The sequence below is a fragment of the Cervus elaphus genome, chromosome 11, assembly GCF_910594005.1.
Source record: "Cervus elaphus chromosome 11, mCerEla1.1, whole genome shotgun sequence".
Classification (NCBI taxonomy): domain Eukaryota; kingdom Metazoa; phylum Chordata; class Mammalia; order Artiodactyla; family Cervidae; genus Cervus; species Cervus elaphus.
In genome coordinates this window covers 73,066,658-73,084,422 of record NC_057825.1, presented here as the reverse complement: position 1 = coordinate 73,084,422, position 17,765 = coordinate 73,066,658, and the positions used below count along the sequence as shown (strand labels likewise).

General features: G+C 41.1%; 1 protein-coding gene across 2 annotated transcripts in view; it reads left to right on the top strand.

Annotated features, from left to right (window-relative positions):
- Positions 1-17,765, top strand: part of LOC122703657 (stonin-1) — a 189,291-nt gene that overhangs the window by 28,015 nt on the left and 143,511 nt on the right. For both annotated transcript variants that reach the window (XM_043918064.1, XM_043918063.1), the window contains exon 2: positions 9,499-11,472. In XM_043918064.1, the coding sequence (XP_043773999.1) occupies positions 9,546-11,472 (1,927 nt within the window). In that variant the 5' untranslated portion in view covers positions 9,499-9,545. The remainder of the gene's footprint in view (positions 1-9,498; positions 11,473-17,765) is intronic.

Below are 17,765 nucleotides of genomic sequence, written 5' to 3'. Positions count from 1 at the left end.
TATATTATTATATCAACCCCTCATGGTGTTGCAAGAATTAAATGAGATTATTTACATACAGTCCTTAGGAGACCGTTAGCACCTAGTAAGTACTTGATAAGTGTTTTTGGTGCCATTAATTAAACAGAATACCTCCCATTTCTGCCTAACTCTAAATTCAGTGTTTCTTTGAACTGGGGAGGGCAGTGTAGAGATTTACTTTGTGGAAAACTGAGAAGACCATTTAAAATTATTCAATCAAAATTTTACTGAGCTACATATTTATGTCAGACATTTTCAGGCAATGTGGAAAATGCCCTAATGGATGAGATACAACTCCTCCTTCTAACTTTTTGACTTTTTCCAACAATAACTTGAAAATTTGTATCCCTAAATTCTTTTTGGTGAGACTGTTTTTCCGCACCAGTGCTTCTTATTCATAAGGCTTATTGTAAATCATTTTCATTATTATTATTACTATTTAAGGTGTTTCTATTAGGGAAAGATTTACTTTTTAAAATAATTTAGAATTCATTTATTATAATCTCCATAATACTTTTATAAGAATTCCAGTATGATTTCCTTATTTTTATATTTTAAATTGAAGTATTGTTGATTTACAATATTGTGTTAGCTTCAGGAATATAGCACAGCAATGCAGTCACACATATATATGTGTATAGCTCTATATATTTTTGATTCTTTTCTATTATAGTTTTTTACAAGATACTGAATATGGTTCCCTGTGCTATACAGTAATTTCTTACTGTTTATCTATTTTAATATGTTGGTGTGCGTCTGTTAATCCCATACTCCCAGTTTATCCCTCCCTCACCCTTTCCTAACTCTGAGTTTGTTTTCTGTGTCTGTGAGCCTCTTTCTGTGTTACTTTTTAAGATGCGATAGCATATAACACTTATCTTTCTCCCGGTCTGATCTCTTCAGTGGGGGAAGGGGGTTGGGTACAAGATTGTGTGTAAATACAGCCTTTTTCACGTTTGTTGGGACCTGAGGCCCTGCTTTGCTGACCTCACGCTTAGAATGGTGCTGATAATTAATAATTTTAGGGCTTCCCTAGACATTTTGAGAGGTTGTTAAATGCTTGGTACAGCCAAGGGAATGTGCTAGGTTTCTGAATGCCAGCTGTCCCATGTGTTGAGGTGAGAGGTTGAAAACCACTGTCCTATCTACAACCTTGTTGTTCCCAGTGTGAGTAAGCATGTGCACTGGCTTTTAATTTGTTCTTAAGTTCACTGGTCTCATGCTGCTTTGAAAATAAGCAGCTGAAAAGAATAGTCTGAGTAGTTTCCTGATAGTCTTCAGAGGAAGCAAACATGCTCCCCTGGAAACCTTTAAACCTCAGAGACTGAGTTCTAGAAATTTTCACCACGATATGTTTTCCTTTTCTATCTGTGCCTGGTTTGGAGTCTTGGTATCTTACCCTGTTTGCTGAAGTTTGGTTGGACTGTCTTCTAGGAGTTTCAGGATAATCCAGATTGACTGAAAAACAGATCTCTGAAAGGATTAGGGAGTGTAGGGTGGGATGGAATTGAAGCTGAGGAGAAAGCCACGGAATCAAACCAGGGGAATCTTTGCCTCAGAGGAAGGCAGCTGGGACTTGGGGCACAGAGTCCTGGGTTCCCAGCTCTCCACTAACCAGATCTTGACTTTGGAGAAGGCTGTCCAATGCTTTGGTCATCTTGGGATTGTTGTAAAGTTTAAATGAGATGGTGTACCATTTTTCTACTAGAAGGACAGGAATAGAGACTCGGTAGATATGTGGACATGGTGGGGAGGGGAGAGTGGGCTAAACCGGGAGAGTACAAGTGACATATATACATTAACCATGTGTAAAACAGACAGCTAGTGGGAAGCCCGGGGAGCTCAGCTGGGTGCTCCGTGGTGACCTAGGGCAGAGGGCGGGATAGGGCTGGATAGGAGGGAGACTCAGGAGGGAGGGGGTATATGTATAGCTGACCCAGTATTTACGTAGCTGCACACTTTGTTGTATAGCAGAACTAACACAACTTTGTAAAGCAATTACTTTTTGTTGTTCAGTTGCTCAGTCATGTCCGACTCTTTGCGACCTCATGGACTGCAGCGTACCAGGCTTCCCTCTCTTTCACTGAGATGCTGAGATGTTGTCCTTAAAAGGGCTCTGGAGTGGTAGAACTTGGACCCTCTGGGAGGCATAGATTTAGATCCTGTTCCATTTGCAAGACAGGAAAAAAAAAAAAATACTGAGGTTAAATAGGTATTATTGCTTGAATACTTTTGGATTCCAATGCTTTGAAGTAGATGGGGACAAGTTGCAGATGATTAAAAGGAGATACATTCTAGATCTCTCGACTCTGAGCTGTCTCATCCCTCCCTGGGCCCTGGACAGCGCTGTGGACAAGATGTGGCCCCCTTTCCCTCCTGGGAGTGGGGATGGGTCAGGAGAGAAGGTAAGTGCTGGATGGAATTCAGTCTAGTTGTTGACTTTAGGAAAACTGCCTGGGGTGGAGAACTTGAACTTTGAGACTAAAATAGAAAGATGAGGTCATACAGAGAGGAAAAGGGGCAAAAAACGATTTGGGTAGGAAGGACTGATAAGAAAGGGTGTGGAGGGATACAGAAGAGGATAAAGAGGAGCAGGTAGGAAGCAAACCTGTCCTGAAACACAGGGAGCCAGAGTCTTGCCTCAGAGCGCATCTGAGTGCTGTCTTTTCAACAGGGACGAAAGCTTGGGTTCCTGTTGGGCACAGTTCTGTTTGGTTGAATTAAACTTATATTATATTTGCTGTGTTCTTTCTTGTGGAAGAGTCCTACATAGGGCAAAGAACACTTTCTGTAGATTTTGCCTTCAAGGTAGATTTTTTTTCAAGGCGTGCTTTTAAGAAGTTCAAGGGTCACTTAAAAAGTAATGAGACTGATTTCTTTATTTAGCTTATGGAAGTCACTCCCCCCTCACCACCACCCCCCCCCCCATAATAAGCAAAAACTCTGATGAAACCAGTATCAATTTGTGAAGCTCCCAATGGAAAATGGATGAAGTGAAATGTTTGGTGTAGGTTAGAAATAGGATTCAGTCTGAAGCTGAGCTATTTTTTCTCTTGGTGTTAGCTTTTTATTTATTTCTAATAAACCCAACTAAAGCAAATGTTTACCCAATCTCTCACCCTATACGAAGAATTATTTTGGCTGGATTTCTTCGAAAGAACATGGGATGGGATGGATCAAGAAATATTGTTGCCGATTTCCCCGGTCTGAGCCTCCTGGCTGCATCCCATGGAAACACCGCTGTGCTTTGGAGGGAAAGTGCTTTATGGCAACTTTAGCCCAAGGCCAGTGACAGTGAAATGCTCTCCAGAGAGAGCCAGCTGGCCTGGGCCGCTGCTCCCCTGGGTGTTCTGTGCCCTCAAGAATGTGTAGATTTAGCGAGTGACAGCACTGAGGGGGCCTGTCCCCCGTGGAGCCCCAGGCCCTTCCTCTCTTTGTGTTGGCTCTTTTCCAGGCTTGAATGATTGCATTGGTTGAGCCTTCATTATCCACAAGGAGAGATGAGGAGGCAGACTGGAAGGAGAAAAATGTGCCTTTCTCATGGGCTTTATTCCAACAGATTTTGAATTTTCATATCAGTAGATCTCATGGAGTTTTATTTTCTGTCAGTTTGGAGGTTTGGTCAAAAATCCCAGTGGTAACACAACTTCTGCTTTAAAAAAAATTCAGTTGAATGTCAGCCGCCATAGAATTATTGTAGAGTTGGAAATGACCTCATCGATTATTCTTCTCTGATCACTGAATGTCTGGAGTGGCTTAACACACAGTTCGTGAGTGGCAGAGCAGTGACCAGCATTTGGGTACCCAGCCCCTAGTTCCATGCTGGGACCTATATGCCTCTCTCCTCTGATACCATTAGAATACTTTGAATAATTTTTGCTGTACTAGATCAGGATGAGGTGACCCGTGTTCAAATTCTGGTTCTTTCCAAGTTTAGGTATATACCCTAGAGAAATGATCACACCAAAGCTTCTACACAAATGTTCATAGCAGGATTATTTATAATAGCCAAAAAATAGAAGCAAACCAAATGTCCCTCAACCGATAAGTGGATAAACAAAATGTGGGATATTCTTATGATGAACTATTACTCATCTACAAAAGGGAATGAAGTTCTGATACATGCCATAACATGGATGAACTTTGAATGAAAACATTATGCTGAGTGAAAGAAGCCAGACGCAAAAGGCCACATGCTGTAGATTCTATTTAGATGAAATGTCCAGACTAGGCAAATTCATAGGAAAAGAAAGTAGATTGCCAGGGCCTGGGGGAGGAGGAGAATGGGGAGTGATTGCTCATAGGTACAAAATTTATATTTAAATTTATAAGAATGCTCTGGAATTATAGATGGTTGCACAACTCTGGATATCACTGAATGAAACATCAATGAATTGTCATTTTATGTATGTGAATTATATGTCAATAAGTCTATTATTAAAAAAAAAAAATCTTAGTTCTGTCTCTTACCAGTTGGGTGACTTCAGACAGTGACTCTAAATCCAAGTAATCTCAACTATGAAATGGGAATAATGATATATACCTCCCAAAGTTGTTTTGATAAATGAGACTGTGAATTTGAAAGTGCTATAAACTATAAACCTTTGGAGCTGTCAGTGGGTAATAGTTCATTATAAATTGGGTTTTTATATTCTCCTGTATTTTCTACAGCACTGACAAGGTCTCACTACATAGTAGTCATTCAGATAAAGACTTTTTAAATTCAAAGGTGTTGCAGTTTTTAAAACCATAGTTAAAAACTTAACAAATTAACAGTTAAAATCTTTTATCAAAAATCTAAGTGTACAGTACAGTATTGTTAACTATTGCATGTTGTTGTACAACAGATCTCGGGAACGTGTTCATCTTGAATGACTGAAATTCTGTACCCATTGAGCAGAAACACCCCATTTCCTCTCCCTGGTGCTCCTGGTAACCACCCTTCTCCTTCCTATTACTGACTGAGATACCTCACATAAGTGGAATCATACAGTGTTTGTATTTTTGTGATTGGCTTATTTCATTCAACATTATATCCTTAAGGCTCATCCATGTCATAGCAGGTGTCTGAATTTCCTTTCTTCTTAAGGCTGACTAATATTCCATTGAAAGTATATACCACACTTTTAAAATCCATTCATCAGATGATGGACATTTAGGTCATTTTCACCTCTGTTGTGAATATGCTGTAATGAATGTGGGAGTGCATATACCTGAGGTCCCATTTTCTTTTTTCTTTTTTCCCCCTTTTTCAATTCTTTTGAATAAATACACAGAAGTAAGATTGCTGGATCATATGGTAGTTTTTTGTTTTTTTTTTTTAATTTTGAGAACTTCTGTTTTGCATTTTACAATCCACCAAAAATACACAGGGGTTCTAACTTCTCCACATCCTTGTCAACATTTGTTGTTTTTTTGTGTGTTTGTGTGTGGGTTTTTGTCATCTGTTATTTTTCTTTGTTTTGGTAATAGCCATCCTAACAAGTGTAAAGTGATTTTATTGTGGCTTTGATTTCCCTCTCCCTGGTTATTAGTGATATTGGGTACCTTTTATATACTTGTTGTCCATTTATATATCTTGTTTGAAGACGTGTCTATTGAAGTATGTTGCCCGTTTTTAAATTGGATTACTAGTTTGTTTTTTGCTATCAAGTTGGAGGAGTTCCTTACATGTTTTGGATATTAAACTCCTCATCACATGTTAAGATTGCAAATACTTTCTCCCATTCCATATATTAACCTTTTCACTCTGTTGATTTTTGTTTTGTTGTACAGAAGCTTTTTAGTTTGATTTGATCTCACTTATCTGTTTCCACTTTTATTTTCTGTCCTTTTGGTATCGTACTCAAGAAATCATTACCGAGACCAATGTCATGAGGCTTTTTCCCTATATTTTCTTCCAGGAGTTTTATAATTTCAGGGTCTTGTGTTCAGGTCTTTAATTCGTTTTTAGTTGATTTCGTATATGGTGTAGGATAAGGGTCCAACAAGGAGCTTTCATTTTGCTCGGACAAGGATCAATTCCTTTGCTATGGATATACAGTTTTCCCAACACAATTTGTTGAAGAGACAATTCTTTTCCCATTGTATCATCTTGGCAGCCTTAAAGAGGATTATTTGAGCATATATGTATCAGTTTACTTGGGGGCTTTATATTCTGTTCTTTTGGTCTGTTGGTTTTTATAACAGTACCATACTGTTTTGATTACCAAAGCTTTGTATATGTTTTGATGTCAGGAGGTATGGAGCCTTCAACTTTGTTTTTCTTTCTTAAGATTGTTTTGGCTATTCAAAGGCCTTTGAGATTCCATACAAACTTTGTGATTGCTTTTTTTTTTTTTAATTTCTGTAAAAATGGTCATTGGGATTTTACATTAAATCTGTAGGTCACTTGGGTGGTATGGACATCTTAACAATATTTAAATCTTCCAATCTATGAACATGGGGTGTCTTTCTATTTATTTGATCTTTTTCATTTCTTTCTGCAATGATGCTTTGTAGATTTCAGTGTACAAGTCTTTTGCCTCTTGAGTTAAGTTTATTCCTAAAGTTTTTTTTTTATACTGTTGTAAATGAAATTATTTTTATCAGTTTTGTTTTTGGGTTGTTAATTGTTTGTGTATGGAAATACAGCTGATTATGTATGTTGCTTTTGTATCCTGCAACTTTGCTGAATTCATTTATTCTAAATTTGTGTGTGTGTGTGTGTGTGGGTGTAATCTTTAGAGTTTTCTACATGTAAGATCATAACATCTACAAACAGACACAGTGTATCTCTTTGCTTTCTGATTTGGATGACTTTTATTTCTTTTTCTTGCCTGATTGCTCTGGTTAGGAGTTCTAGTACTGTGTTGAATAGAAGTGATAAGAGTGGACATTCTTGCCTTGTTTCTAACATTAGAGGAAAAACTTTTAGTTTTTTCCCATTGAATATATTAGTCATGGGCTCTTCATATGTGGCCTTTATTATGTTGAGGTAATTTCCTTCAACTCCTCGTTTATTAAGTGATTTCTTATTATGAAAAGATATTGAGTTTTATAAAATGCTTTTTCTGCATCTACTGAGATGATCATATGATATTCATTCTTTGTCCTATTAATATGGTATATCATATTGATTGATTTTCATTTGTTGAACTATTCTTGCATCCCAGGGATAAATCCCACTTGACAATGGTGTATGATCCTTTTAATCTGCTATTTAATTTGGTTTGCTAGTATTTTGTTGAGGATTTTTTGGGCTTCTGGTTTTCTTGTAGTGTCTTTGGCTTTGGTATAAGAGTAATGCTGGCCTCGTAAAGTGATTTTGGAAGTCTTCCTTTATCTTCAGTTTTTGGAAGAGTTTGAGAAGGGTTGCTGCTAATTCTTTAAATGGTAGATGTCTTGGGACTTCCCTGGTGGTCCAGTGGCTAAGGCTCCATGCTCCCAATGGAAGGGGCCCAGGTTCCATCCCTGGTCAGGGAACTAGATCCCACATGCTGCAACTAGGACCCAGCACAGTCAAATAAATAAATAAAAAATTTAAATGGTAGATGTCTTAAGTGAAGCCATCTGTTTCTGAGCTTTACTTTTGGGGGGAGGTTTTGATTACTGTTTCAATTCCTTACTAATTATAGGCTGTTCATATTTTCTATTTCTTTGTGATTCAGTCTTAGTAGATGAATGTTTCTAGGAATTTACCCATTTCTTCTAGGTTATCCAATTTGTTGGCATGTAATTGTTCATAGTAGTAGTCCCTTATAGGGACTTCCCAGGTGGCATGGTAGTAAAGAATCTGCCTACCAGTACAGGAGACACAAGACACCCAGGTTCAGTCCGTGGGTCGGGAAGATCTCTTGGAGTAGGAAATGGCAACCCACTTCAGTATTCTTGCCTGGAAAATTACATGGACAGGGGAGCCTGGTGGGCTGCAGTCCATGGAATTGCAGAGTGGGACACGACTGAGCACACACACACAGTCCCTTATAATAGTTTTTTATTTCTGTGATGTCTCCTCTTTGATTGATTAACTATTTAAAAACAATTATTTTTGTGTTGGAGTATAGTTGCTTAACAATGTTGTGTTTGTTTCCGGTATACAGCAAAGTAATTCAGTTATACATATATCTATTCTTTTTCCTCTTTGATTTCTGATTTGATTATTTTCTCTTTTTTTCTCAGTCTAGTTAAAACTTTGTCAATGTTGATTTTTTTAAAAAAATCAGCACTTGGTTCATTGCTTTTTAAAAATTTTTTGTTCCCTGTTTCATTTATTTCTGCTCTAACATGTATTCTTTCCTTTCTTCTGCTAACTTTGGGCTTACTTTGTTTTCTTTTCCAGTTTCTTGAGATATAACTTGTTATTTATTTGAGATTTTTCTTGTTTTTAATCCCTGGAGAAGGGAATGGCTACCCATTCCAGTGCTCTTGCCTGGAGAATTCCATGGACAGAGGAGCCTGGTGGAGTACAGTTCATGGGGTCATGAAGAGTCAGACAAAACTGAGCAACTATTACTTTCACTTTTCTTTTTTAATTTAAGTGTTTATCATTGTAAACTGCCCTCTTAGTACTGCTTTTGCTGCATCCCACAAGCTTTGGTGTTGTATTTTCATTTTCGTTGTCTTACGATATTTTCTAATTTCCTTTTCAGTTTCTTCTTTGACTCCTTGATTGTTCAAAGTGTATTGCTTAATTTCTGCTTGCTTGTGAATTTTCCAGTTTTTTTTTTTCCAGTTTCATTCTGTTGTGATTGGAAAAGATACTTGATATGGTTTCAGTCTTTTTAAATTTGTTGAGACTTTTTTTTGTAAACTAACTGATCTATCCTGAAGAATGTTATGTGTGCGCTTGAGAAGAATGTGTATTCTGATGCTATTATGTGGAATGTTTTATATATATCTGACAGGTTCATTTGGTCTACAGTGTTGTTCAAGTCCTCTATTTCTTTATTGATCTTCTATCTTGTTGTTCTATCCATTACTGAAATTGAAGTATTGAAATCTGTTACTATTATTGTGTTGCTGTCTTTTTCTCCCTTCAGTTTTTTAATGTTTGCTTCATATATTTGGGTGCTTTGATGTTGGGTTTATATGTACTTGTAATATCTTCCTAGTGAGCTGACCTTGTTTTCATTATATAATGCCCTTTTTGTCTTTTGTGACAGTTTTTTACCTAACGTCTATTTTGTCCTATTAGTATGGCTACCCCTGCTCTCTTTTGGTTTCTATTTCCATAGAGTATCTTTTTCCGTCTTTTCACTTTCATCCTGTGTATTTTTTAAATCTAAAGTGGGTCTCTTGTAAACAATGTGCATTTAGATCTTGGGTTTTTTTAATCCATTCAGCCATCAAACTGTTACAGTTTCAAGCATTTCTTTAAACTCAGTTAATCTATAAATCTGGTATTTTAAAATTCAAGTATTTCTCAGAATGAAGACCTCTAGTAACTTGAATTTTTTCCCCCTCATTTTATATTATTTTCTCTTTCTCCTTTAACAGAGACAACATATCTGATTCATTGACAAGACCACAATCTGATCCCAAAGATGTGTTCCACGAACCCAGGCAACTGGGTCACATTTGATGATGACCCCACTTTTCAGTCTTCTCAAAAGTCAAAGAATTTCCCTCTGGAGAATCAAGGCATTTGTCGGCCAAATGGACTTAAACTGAACCTTTCTGGCCCTAAGGAGTTTCCCAGTGGATCTTCCTCTACCAGCAGCACCCCTCTGTCCTCTCCCATCATAGACTTTTACTTCAGTCCAGGACCTCCAAGTAACTCTCCTCTTTCTACACCTACCAAAGACTTCCCAGGTTTTCCTGGCATCCCCAAAGCAGGGACTCATGTGCTTTATCCTATTCCAGAATCATCTTCAAACAGTCCACTTATAACAGCAACAGGTTCTTCCTCATTGGCTACCAAGCCAACCTGTTTCTCCCAAGCTGCCTTACCCAGTGACCACTCATGTATACATCCAGCCTCCAAAGTGGGTCTTGCAGATGAAATGAGCCCTCACCAGGCTGAAGGGTTCCAAAGTGATACTCCCCAATTTCAGTATTTTCGGGAGGACTGTGCCTTTTCAAGTCCATTTTGGAAAGATGAAGGCGGTGCTTCCCAGCTCACCTTCGACACTCCAGGAAGCAGAAAGATCTTCCCATCAAGAGACAGAGAGGTGCCTATGGATCAAAAAGGCTTAAATCAGTGTTCATTCAACTACATCTGTGAGAAGCTTGAATATCTCCAATCAGCTGAGAACCAAGACTCATTTGGGAATTTGTCTATGCAGTGTCTGTATGCTGAAGACGCTGCCTCTTCCTTTGTCCCCCACATGCTCTTCAGGAGTCAGCCGAAAGCCGGATGGTCTTTCATGATGAGAATTCCAGAGAAGAAGAACATGATGTCTTCCCGTCAGTGGGGGCCAATTTTTCTAAAAGTCTTACCCGGAGGAATTTTGCAAATGTATTATGAGAAGGGGTTAGAAAAACCATTTAAAGAGTTACAGCTCGATCCATACTGCAGGCTTTCCGAACCGAAAGTTGAGAACTTTAGTGTGGCTGGAAAAATCCATACTGTGAAGATTGAACATGTGTCTTACACAGAAAAAAGGAAATACCATTCTAAGACAGAAGTAGTTCACGAACCAGACATAGAACAAATGCTGAAGTTGGGGTCCACAGAGTACCATGACTTCCTCGACTTTCTGACCACTGTAGAGGAGGAGCTGATAAAGCTGCCGGCTGTTTCAAAACCAAAGAAGAACTATGAGGAACAAGAAATTTCCCTGGAAATTGTGGACAACTTTTGGGGTAAAATCACTAAAGAAGAAGGAAAATTGGTTGAAAGCACTGTGATAACTCAAATCTCTTGCCTCTGCTTTGTGAATGGCAACACTGAATGCTTTTTAACCTTGAATGACCATGAGCTACAGAAGCGAAATGAACGCTATTTTGAGAAAGATCCAGAAAAGAAGGGGATTGATATTCTTGACTGTCATTTTCATAAGTGTGTGAAAGCACAAGAATTTGAGCAATCAAGAATCATTAAGTTTGTACCTCTGGATGCCTGCAGGTTTGAGCTGATGCGTTTCAAAACTTCATACAGCGGGGAAGATCTTCCCTTTTCCCTGAAGTCGGTAGTGGTTGTCCAGGGGGCATATGTGGAGCTTCAGGCCTTCGTCAACATGGCCCATCCCATGTCGGTCCAGAGACCATCCCATGCCGGTTCCTTGAGGTCCTGTGACAACATAATGATACATTTTCCTGTCCCGTCTCAGTGGATCAAGGCCCTCTGGACCATGAACCTCCAGAGGCAGAAGTCCCTGAAAGCCAAAATGAACCGCCGGGCATGTCTGGGGAGTTTACACGAACTTGAATCTGAACCTGTCATACAGGTCACGGTGGGGTCCGCAAAATATGAGAGTGCCTACCGGGCTGTGGTATGGAAGATAGACCGGCTTCCTGATAAAAATTCAAGTAAATATTCAACATGCTAAGCTGGTTTTCATATGAAATCTCTTAAATGTTTTCACCCTCCTCCTTGGATTGAAACCAGACTGAGGCAGTTGATAACGTCAGTCAGCTAAGGCCATGCTTATTACATCAGTGGGTGGGAGATGGAACATTTAGTCAAACAACTGACTTATTTTGTCCCTTTATACCTATTTCTACCAGATAAGTTTAACTGAATTTTTTTTTTTTTTTAAATAGCATAAGAACTACCATCCGAAGCTAGGATTTTATTATGGATAGTGATTCTGAGGGAAATTTCTAGTTGGATCTCTTCACATCAACCTCATATATTAAAATTATTGTTCATATAGCTTAGATTCCTACTTAACCTTTTAAGATCTGTCATCCTTGAATATATCTGAATCTTTTATATTCTCAGCCAGTACCAAGACTTCCTCCTTACTTCAAGTGATAGCTAAGTTGGTAAAGAATCCGCCTGCAAAGCAGGAGACCCCGGTTCAATTCCTGGGTCGGGGAGATCCACTGGAGAAGGGATAGGCTAACCCATTCCAGTATTCTTTGGCTTCCCTTGTGGCTCAGCCGGTGAAGAATCCGCCTGCAATGTGGGAGACCTGGGTGTGATCCCTTGGTTGGGAATATCCCTTGGAGAAGGGAAAGGCTACCAACTCTAGTATTCTGGCCTGGAGAATTCCATGGAATTGACTATACAGTCCATGGAGTTGTAGAGAGTTGACACGACTGAGCGACTTTCACTTTTACCTTAAAATAAGACTGCCTTTTATCTTTACCCAAGTTAATTTCCTGTGCTGAATTGACCAATTTGACCATCTTGACAAGTTGTTTTAATTTTAATTAAGCATTGAAACAGTTACTTTTTTTTATTTTGCAAAAAAAACAGTGAATCTAGAAGTTTAGAAATTTGAACAGACAGTTCTAGTATTGCATTTATTTTAAAGTAGTAAGTTAGTGGGGGCTTCCCAGGTGGCACTAGTGGTGAAGAACCCACCTGCCAATGCAGGAGACATAAAAGATCTGGGTTCGATCTCTGGGTTGGGACGATCCCCTGGAGGAGGGCATGGCAACTCACTCCAGCATTCTTGCCTGGAGAATCTCTTGGACAGAGGAGCATGGCCGGCTACAGTCCATAGGGTCCCATGGAGTCGGATATGACTGAAGCGACTTAGCACGCAGGCACAGTAACTTAGTGTGGGTGTAGCATCATAAAGCAAAAAAGCAAAATTTGAAATTAGGGCTGCTCCCTGTTTTAGTTCAATTATTTCTAGCAGAACACTGGGCTTTGGAGCTGAGTTGGGGGCAGGTTTGGAGCATTTGAGTTGATGCATTCATCATTTAAGCAAACCTTTATTGAGCACTTTTTGTATTCCAAGTGTCACATCAGGTGCTGGGGCTCAAGAGAAGTAAGATTGTTTCCTGCTTTCAACTAGCTCTCAGCTGGACTAGTCCTTCAGGGAAATCTAACTTCATTGTAGGACCTCCACTCTGTAGACTTAAGAGGAAGCCTTTTTATTTGGGGTAGACCTCCAGCAATGTTTTTCAAAACTGGCTATCTGTTAGAATAGCCTGCTGTGCTATGCTTAGTCACGTCTGACTCTTTGCAACCCCATGGGCTGTAGCCTGCCAGGCTCCTCTGTCTATGCGATTTCCCAGGCAAGCATACTGGAGTGGGTTGCCATTTCCTCCTCCCGGGAATCTTCCCCACCCAGGGATCAAACCCGTGTCTCCTGCATTGTCAGGAGGATTCTTTACCACTGAGCCACAGGGGAAGCCCATTCAGGCTCTGCTCTATACCAGTTAAATCAGAATGACTTGGGTAGGGGCCCAGGTGAACCTAATGTGTAGCCTGAGTTGAGGGACACTGCCCTACAGATCTTGCAATATTCTGGGGCAGGAAGAACAAGCCACAGCCAACAGCGGACCTTAGGGGTGGTGTGCCATCTTGTCTGTACCCTGCAGTTTTCTGGCTTAACACCTCTCAGCTAGTTGCAGCTTGAGTTACGGACAGGGCCCGGCAGTGGGGAGACACAGCTGGTGGCTGACAAGCCCCAGGCCCCTGTGCGGAGGGGAAGCCCCTGCTCCGTAGCCCTCTCTCACGGAACTAGCTCTTCTCTCATGCCCGGGTCCCCTCCACAGTGTTCTCTGGGCTCGCAGTAGTTCGTAGTTACCTCCTAGTTCCAAGGAATAGCCAGGAGAGCCCAGGCCCGGGGGGGGAGGCAGTGATGGGGTAGTGTGCTCACAGGTGTGGCCTGTAAGGGCACCTCCTGGTCAACTCTGACATGATGGGATTGTCTTCCGTGATAGAATCCATTTAGGGACTGTTTCCTGCCTTCTTGATAGCGTTGCTGGAGGAACAAGTTAAAACTATTCTCAGATTATCTTCCTCCCAGGGAAGCAAATTGTGAGGTTTTGAGTATGTGGTTCCAAGGTATCTACCCTCAGAGTTATTTGTGACTTTTATTTTGCTAAACACAAAGGGAAAGAAGGGGAGGCAGGCTGGAACGCTGACTGTAATCTCCTCAGTCCAGAGATTTCCCCTGAGGTCTGGGTGATAACCTGACTCCTGTCGTTCTCCTTTAGTCCTAGAGATGGTCACTGGACCCGGAACAAAAGGTCAAGTGTAGCTTTTGCACAGATTTGAAGAATGATTATGCCTCTGAGGGACGAGCACTGAGGCTTCAGCCTGCTGGCTTGTCTGGCTGGGGTCAGGGGGCGAGGTGTGCAGTGAGTCCGGTCCGCCTGCCCTGTCTTGGTGCAGCCTGGACCCGCTGGGGCAACCACACTTCTTTTTCAAACCGAGAACCCATGCAAATCATCCTTTTTTGATTTTAGAAGGGGAACAACATATATAGAGCTTCTTGTAAAAATGATCCTGTTCAGAATACTGCATTTTCTCAGAATTAATGGTATTGGTAATTTATCCATTCAACAAGAATTTAATGAGAGGGCTCTGTCATTCACGCACCTATTCCACCAACACCCACGAAATTTCCTGTAGGTACAGGCTCTGTGCTGGGTGTTCGGGGGACACGGATACAAACATGTTCCCTGCTCTCCAGAAACAGATGTCTAACGGGTGAGGCAGATGCGGAAGCAGCTGTCCAAATGCTCTGTGGCACTGTGCTCTCTTCTATTGCAGGCATGTAACGATGTACCTGATGGGGATCCCAGAGGAAGGGGTGATCAGCTGCGGGGGGATGGGGACGGGTAGGGAAGGCTCTGCTGGAGAGGTGATGCTTCAGCTTGGCCTGTGAGAATCAGTGGGATTCCATTAAGACAGAAACAGCAGAAACATAGGCGTGTCGATGGGGGATCTCACCTGAGTTTCAGGACTGAGGGGAGAGTTGGAGAGGAAACCAGAATGCGAAGAGTGTTGTGAGCCATGTATGGGGTGTGGAGATTGTCAGCAGGGCCTCTGGAATGTTTTCAGGCACATTTGTGACAGAATTCCACCTTGTTTTAGAAAGTCAGGCGTACATTGTGGAGGAGAGATTTAGAAGTAGATTAACGGGAGGCCGGTAGGAGGGAGAGAGACTGAATAAGAAGGGGAGGGGGCAGTGGGAGAACTGAGACCAAGGTGAAGGGCGACCCCGAGACAGTGACAGGTGGTCTGTGGGCTTCGGGGGAAGGGAGGAACTGGGAGGAGGTCAGGGCCTCTGGCTTTTACGAAAAGATGGGCAGTGATGCCATTAGCTAAGATAGCCTCTCCTCACTCCTTTTAAAATCTGGTTCCAGCCCTGGCTGCATGTTATGCTGTGTCTTCTAGAGCTCCCTTACTACCCTCCCGTCTGCATTTACCAGCAGTTGCGCTCACTGAGGACAATTAGAAGAATGCATTCCCGGAGAGGCTCGTTGGACTTGGTCCTGCCCTTTGGGAATTCTTGCAGAGGACTGTCCTAGCACCAGGCTCATGCAGAAAGATGTTTACAAGCATTCCAGCTAACTATATAGTGAGAATGCACTGACCAAATAAATCCCTTGGGATCAAAGCTGCTTCATTCACATCAGGCCTGTGCACCAAAGGGGGCCCACTGAGAAGGCAGTGAAGCTGTGACCAGTGGACTCTGGGGGAGGGGGAGCTCTGAGCAAGGCTGGGGCTGGACACTTCTGGGGTCACGTGGACTTGTCACCCAGGCTTCTCTACAACCGGGGTGGTAGGGGGTGGCAATGCAAAGAGTAAGAGGCTTCCTGCCACTTTTTTCTTGAGAAGCATAGAAAGAGTAAGGGTAGGGTAGAGAGGAAGTCTGTCCTGAGGCAGTGCTTCTCAAGTGTTCGCGTGCACATGAATCACCTTGTTAGAATGTGGACTCTGATTTAGCAGGTGGGGCCACGGGCCATGGGCCTCATGCGGAGGAGCAGGGACTTAGAATGCGTCTTGATGTTTCTATACGATTTTAAAAATCACTTGGGTATTTAGGGAACAGAGGATTTTAAAAGAAATTCTTTAAACCGTTACCCTTTCAAGCTAGCTTCTGATAAACCTACACTATTAGAAAAAAAAAAATTAGAAAAATGGAAACTAAAAAGACTATATGAAGTACTTGTACTCATTAAAAAAAATTTTTTTTTTAAAATGCTCCTTTCTTTGGGATTTATGAGATCAGTATTGATGTTTCCTGTTGGTGAAATCACTCATAAGATTTTAGGGGAGGTGTGGGGGATGTTGGCTCCTTAAATGTCTTTTCTACCATCATGCCAGTGCTTAATATGCCTTTAACAGTGCATGAGCCTTTAATTTTAAACAAAGGTTGGCCCCAGATAGTTCATTCAGTCTAAGGTGTGGATGACAACAGAGGACTCTTCTTGAGCACAGGTTTTGCTGGGGGTGGGAAAGACAGAAGGAAGGAGGAGAAGGCGATGGATAAAGAGGGGGAGGGGGAGAGAGGAAAACAGAGGAAGGAGGGGGAGAGAATGAGGACAGAGGAAAACACTCATTACCCATAGAGGGTGCATATGGTAGCATAGAATTAGAAAGAGAAGTGAGAATGGTGGAGGGTCAATTAACAAATACGTCTATCTCCACTTTCCTGGTTTTACCAGTTTTAAAATATATCCTGCTGCTATTTTTTCTTTGCTGTCTCTTCAGTACATTGGTTTTTCTCTCCTCTCCCACTGGTGTCACCGTCCTACCATTCATTCCCTCCAGCTCTCACCAGTTCAGTTTCAGATGTAAAATATTTTGGTTCGAGAAGGACTGGATATCTACTAGACCTAAATAGATTTTGTGATTTGCATAGTAGTCCTTAGAAAGCGATGAGAGACTGATTACCAAAGCCTGAGAGTGCCCCCTGCTGGTCAGTACTGAGATAAAGAACATGATTTTCCTCTTTTAGTTATTCACTTGTAAATTCCACAAATAACCTTTCAGCTCCAAATGTGCCAGACTTGTGCTAAGGATAGACATGATACTTTTCTTCATGGATATCAAAGTTCAAAGGGAGTGTGAGTTACTAAACATTGTAGAGTATTTAGAGTTTTAAAAGCCAAGAAAAAATATGTCAGAAAAATGTTCTTTATCTTTTAATCTTCTTCTTTTTTTTTTTTTTTTTTTAAAGAGAAGTGGATAGAAAGGTTTTTTTTCTAAACCTATTTTTGGAGTACTAAGTCTTAAAGTTGGGTTATTTTCATTGCAAAATTCCAAAGGAATTTTTCTTTAAAATATGAGTATCAAATTAGATCATCTTTAGTATTATTTTCAGCTCTAAAAGTGTAGACTTCTCAGTCCTTTCATTAGCAGAATTACAGTCATTAGATGATAATATTGAATTTATAATTGAATAGCACTTTGCATTTCTGTCAGTACAACTCTCAAGACGGTAAAGAATCTGCCTGCAATGCAGAGACCTGGTTTCGATCCCTCGGTTGGGAAGATCTCCTGGAGGAGGGCATGGCAACCCACTCCGGTATTCTTGCCTGGAGACTCCCCATGGACAGAGGAGCCTGGCGGGCTAAAGTCCATGGGGTTGCAAAGAGCCGGACATGACTGACAGACTAAACACATAGGGTACTACGGCTCCACATCTGTGTGTGCCAGCTGGCTTGTTTAGTCCTCACAGCGATCCCGTAAGGTTCATACTGTTCCCATCATCACACCCATTTTCAGATGGGGAAACTGAGGCTCGCAGCGATCAAATAACTTGCAAAGGGTCTCACAAGGTTCATACTGTTCCCATCATCACACCCATTTTCAGATGGGGAAACTGAGGCTCGCAGCGATCAAATAACTTGCAAAGGGTCTCACACATCTTTCAAGTAGCAGAGATGGGATCTGATCCTGGGCA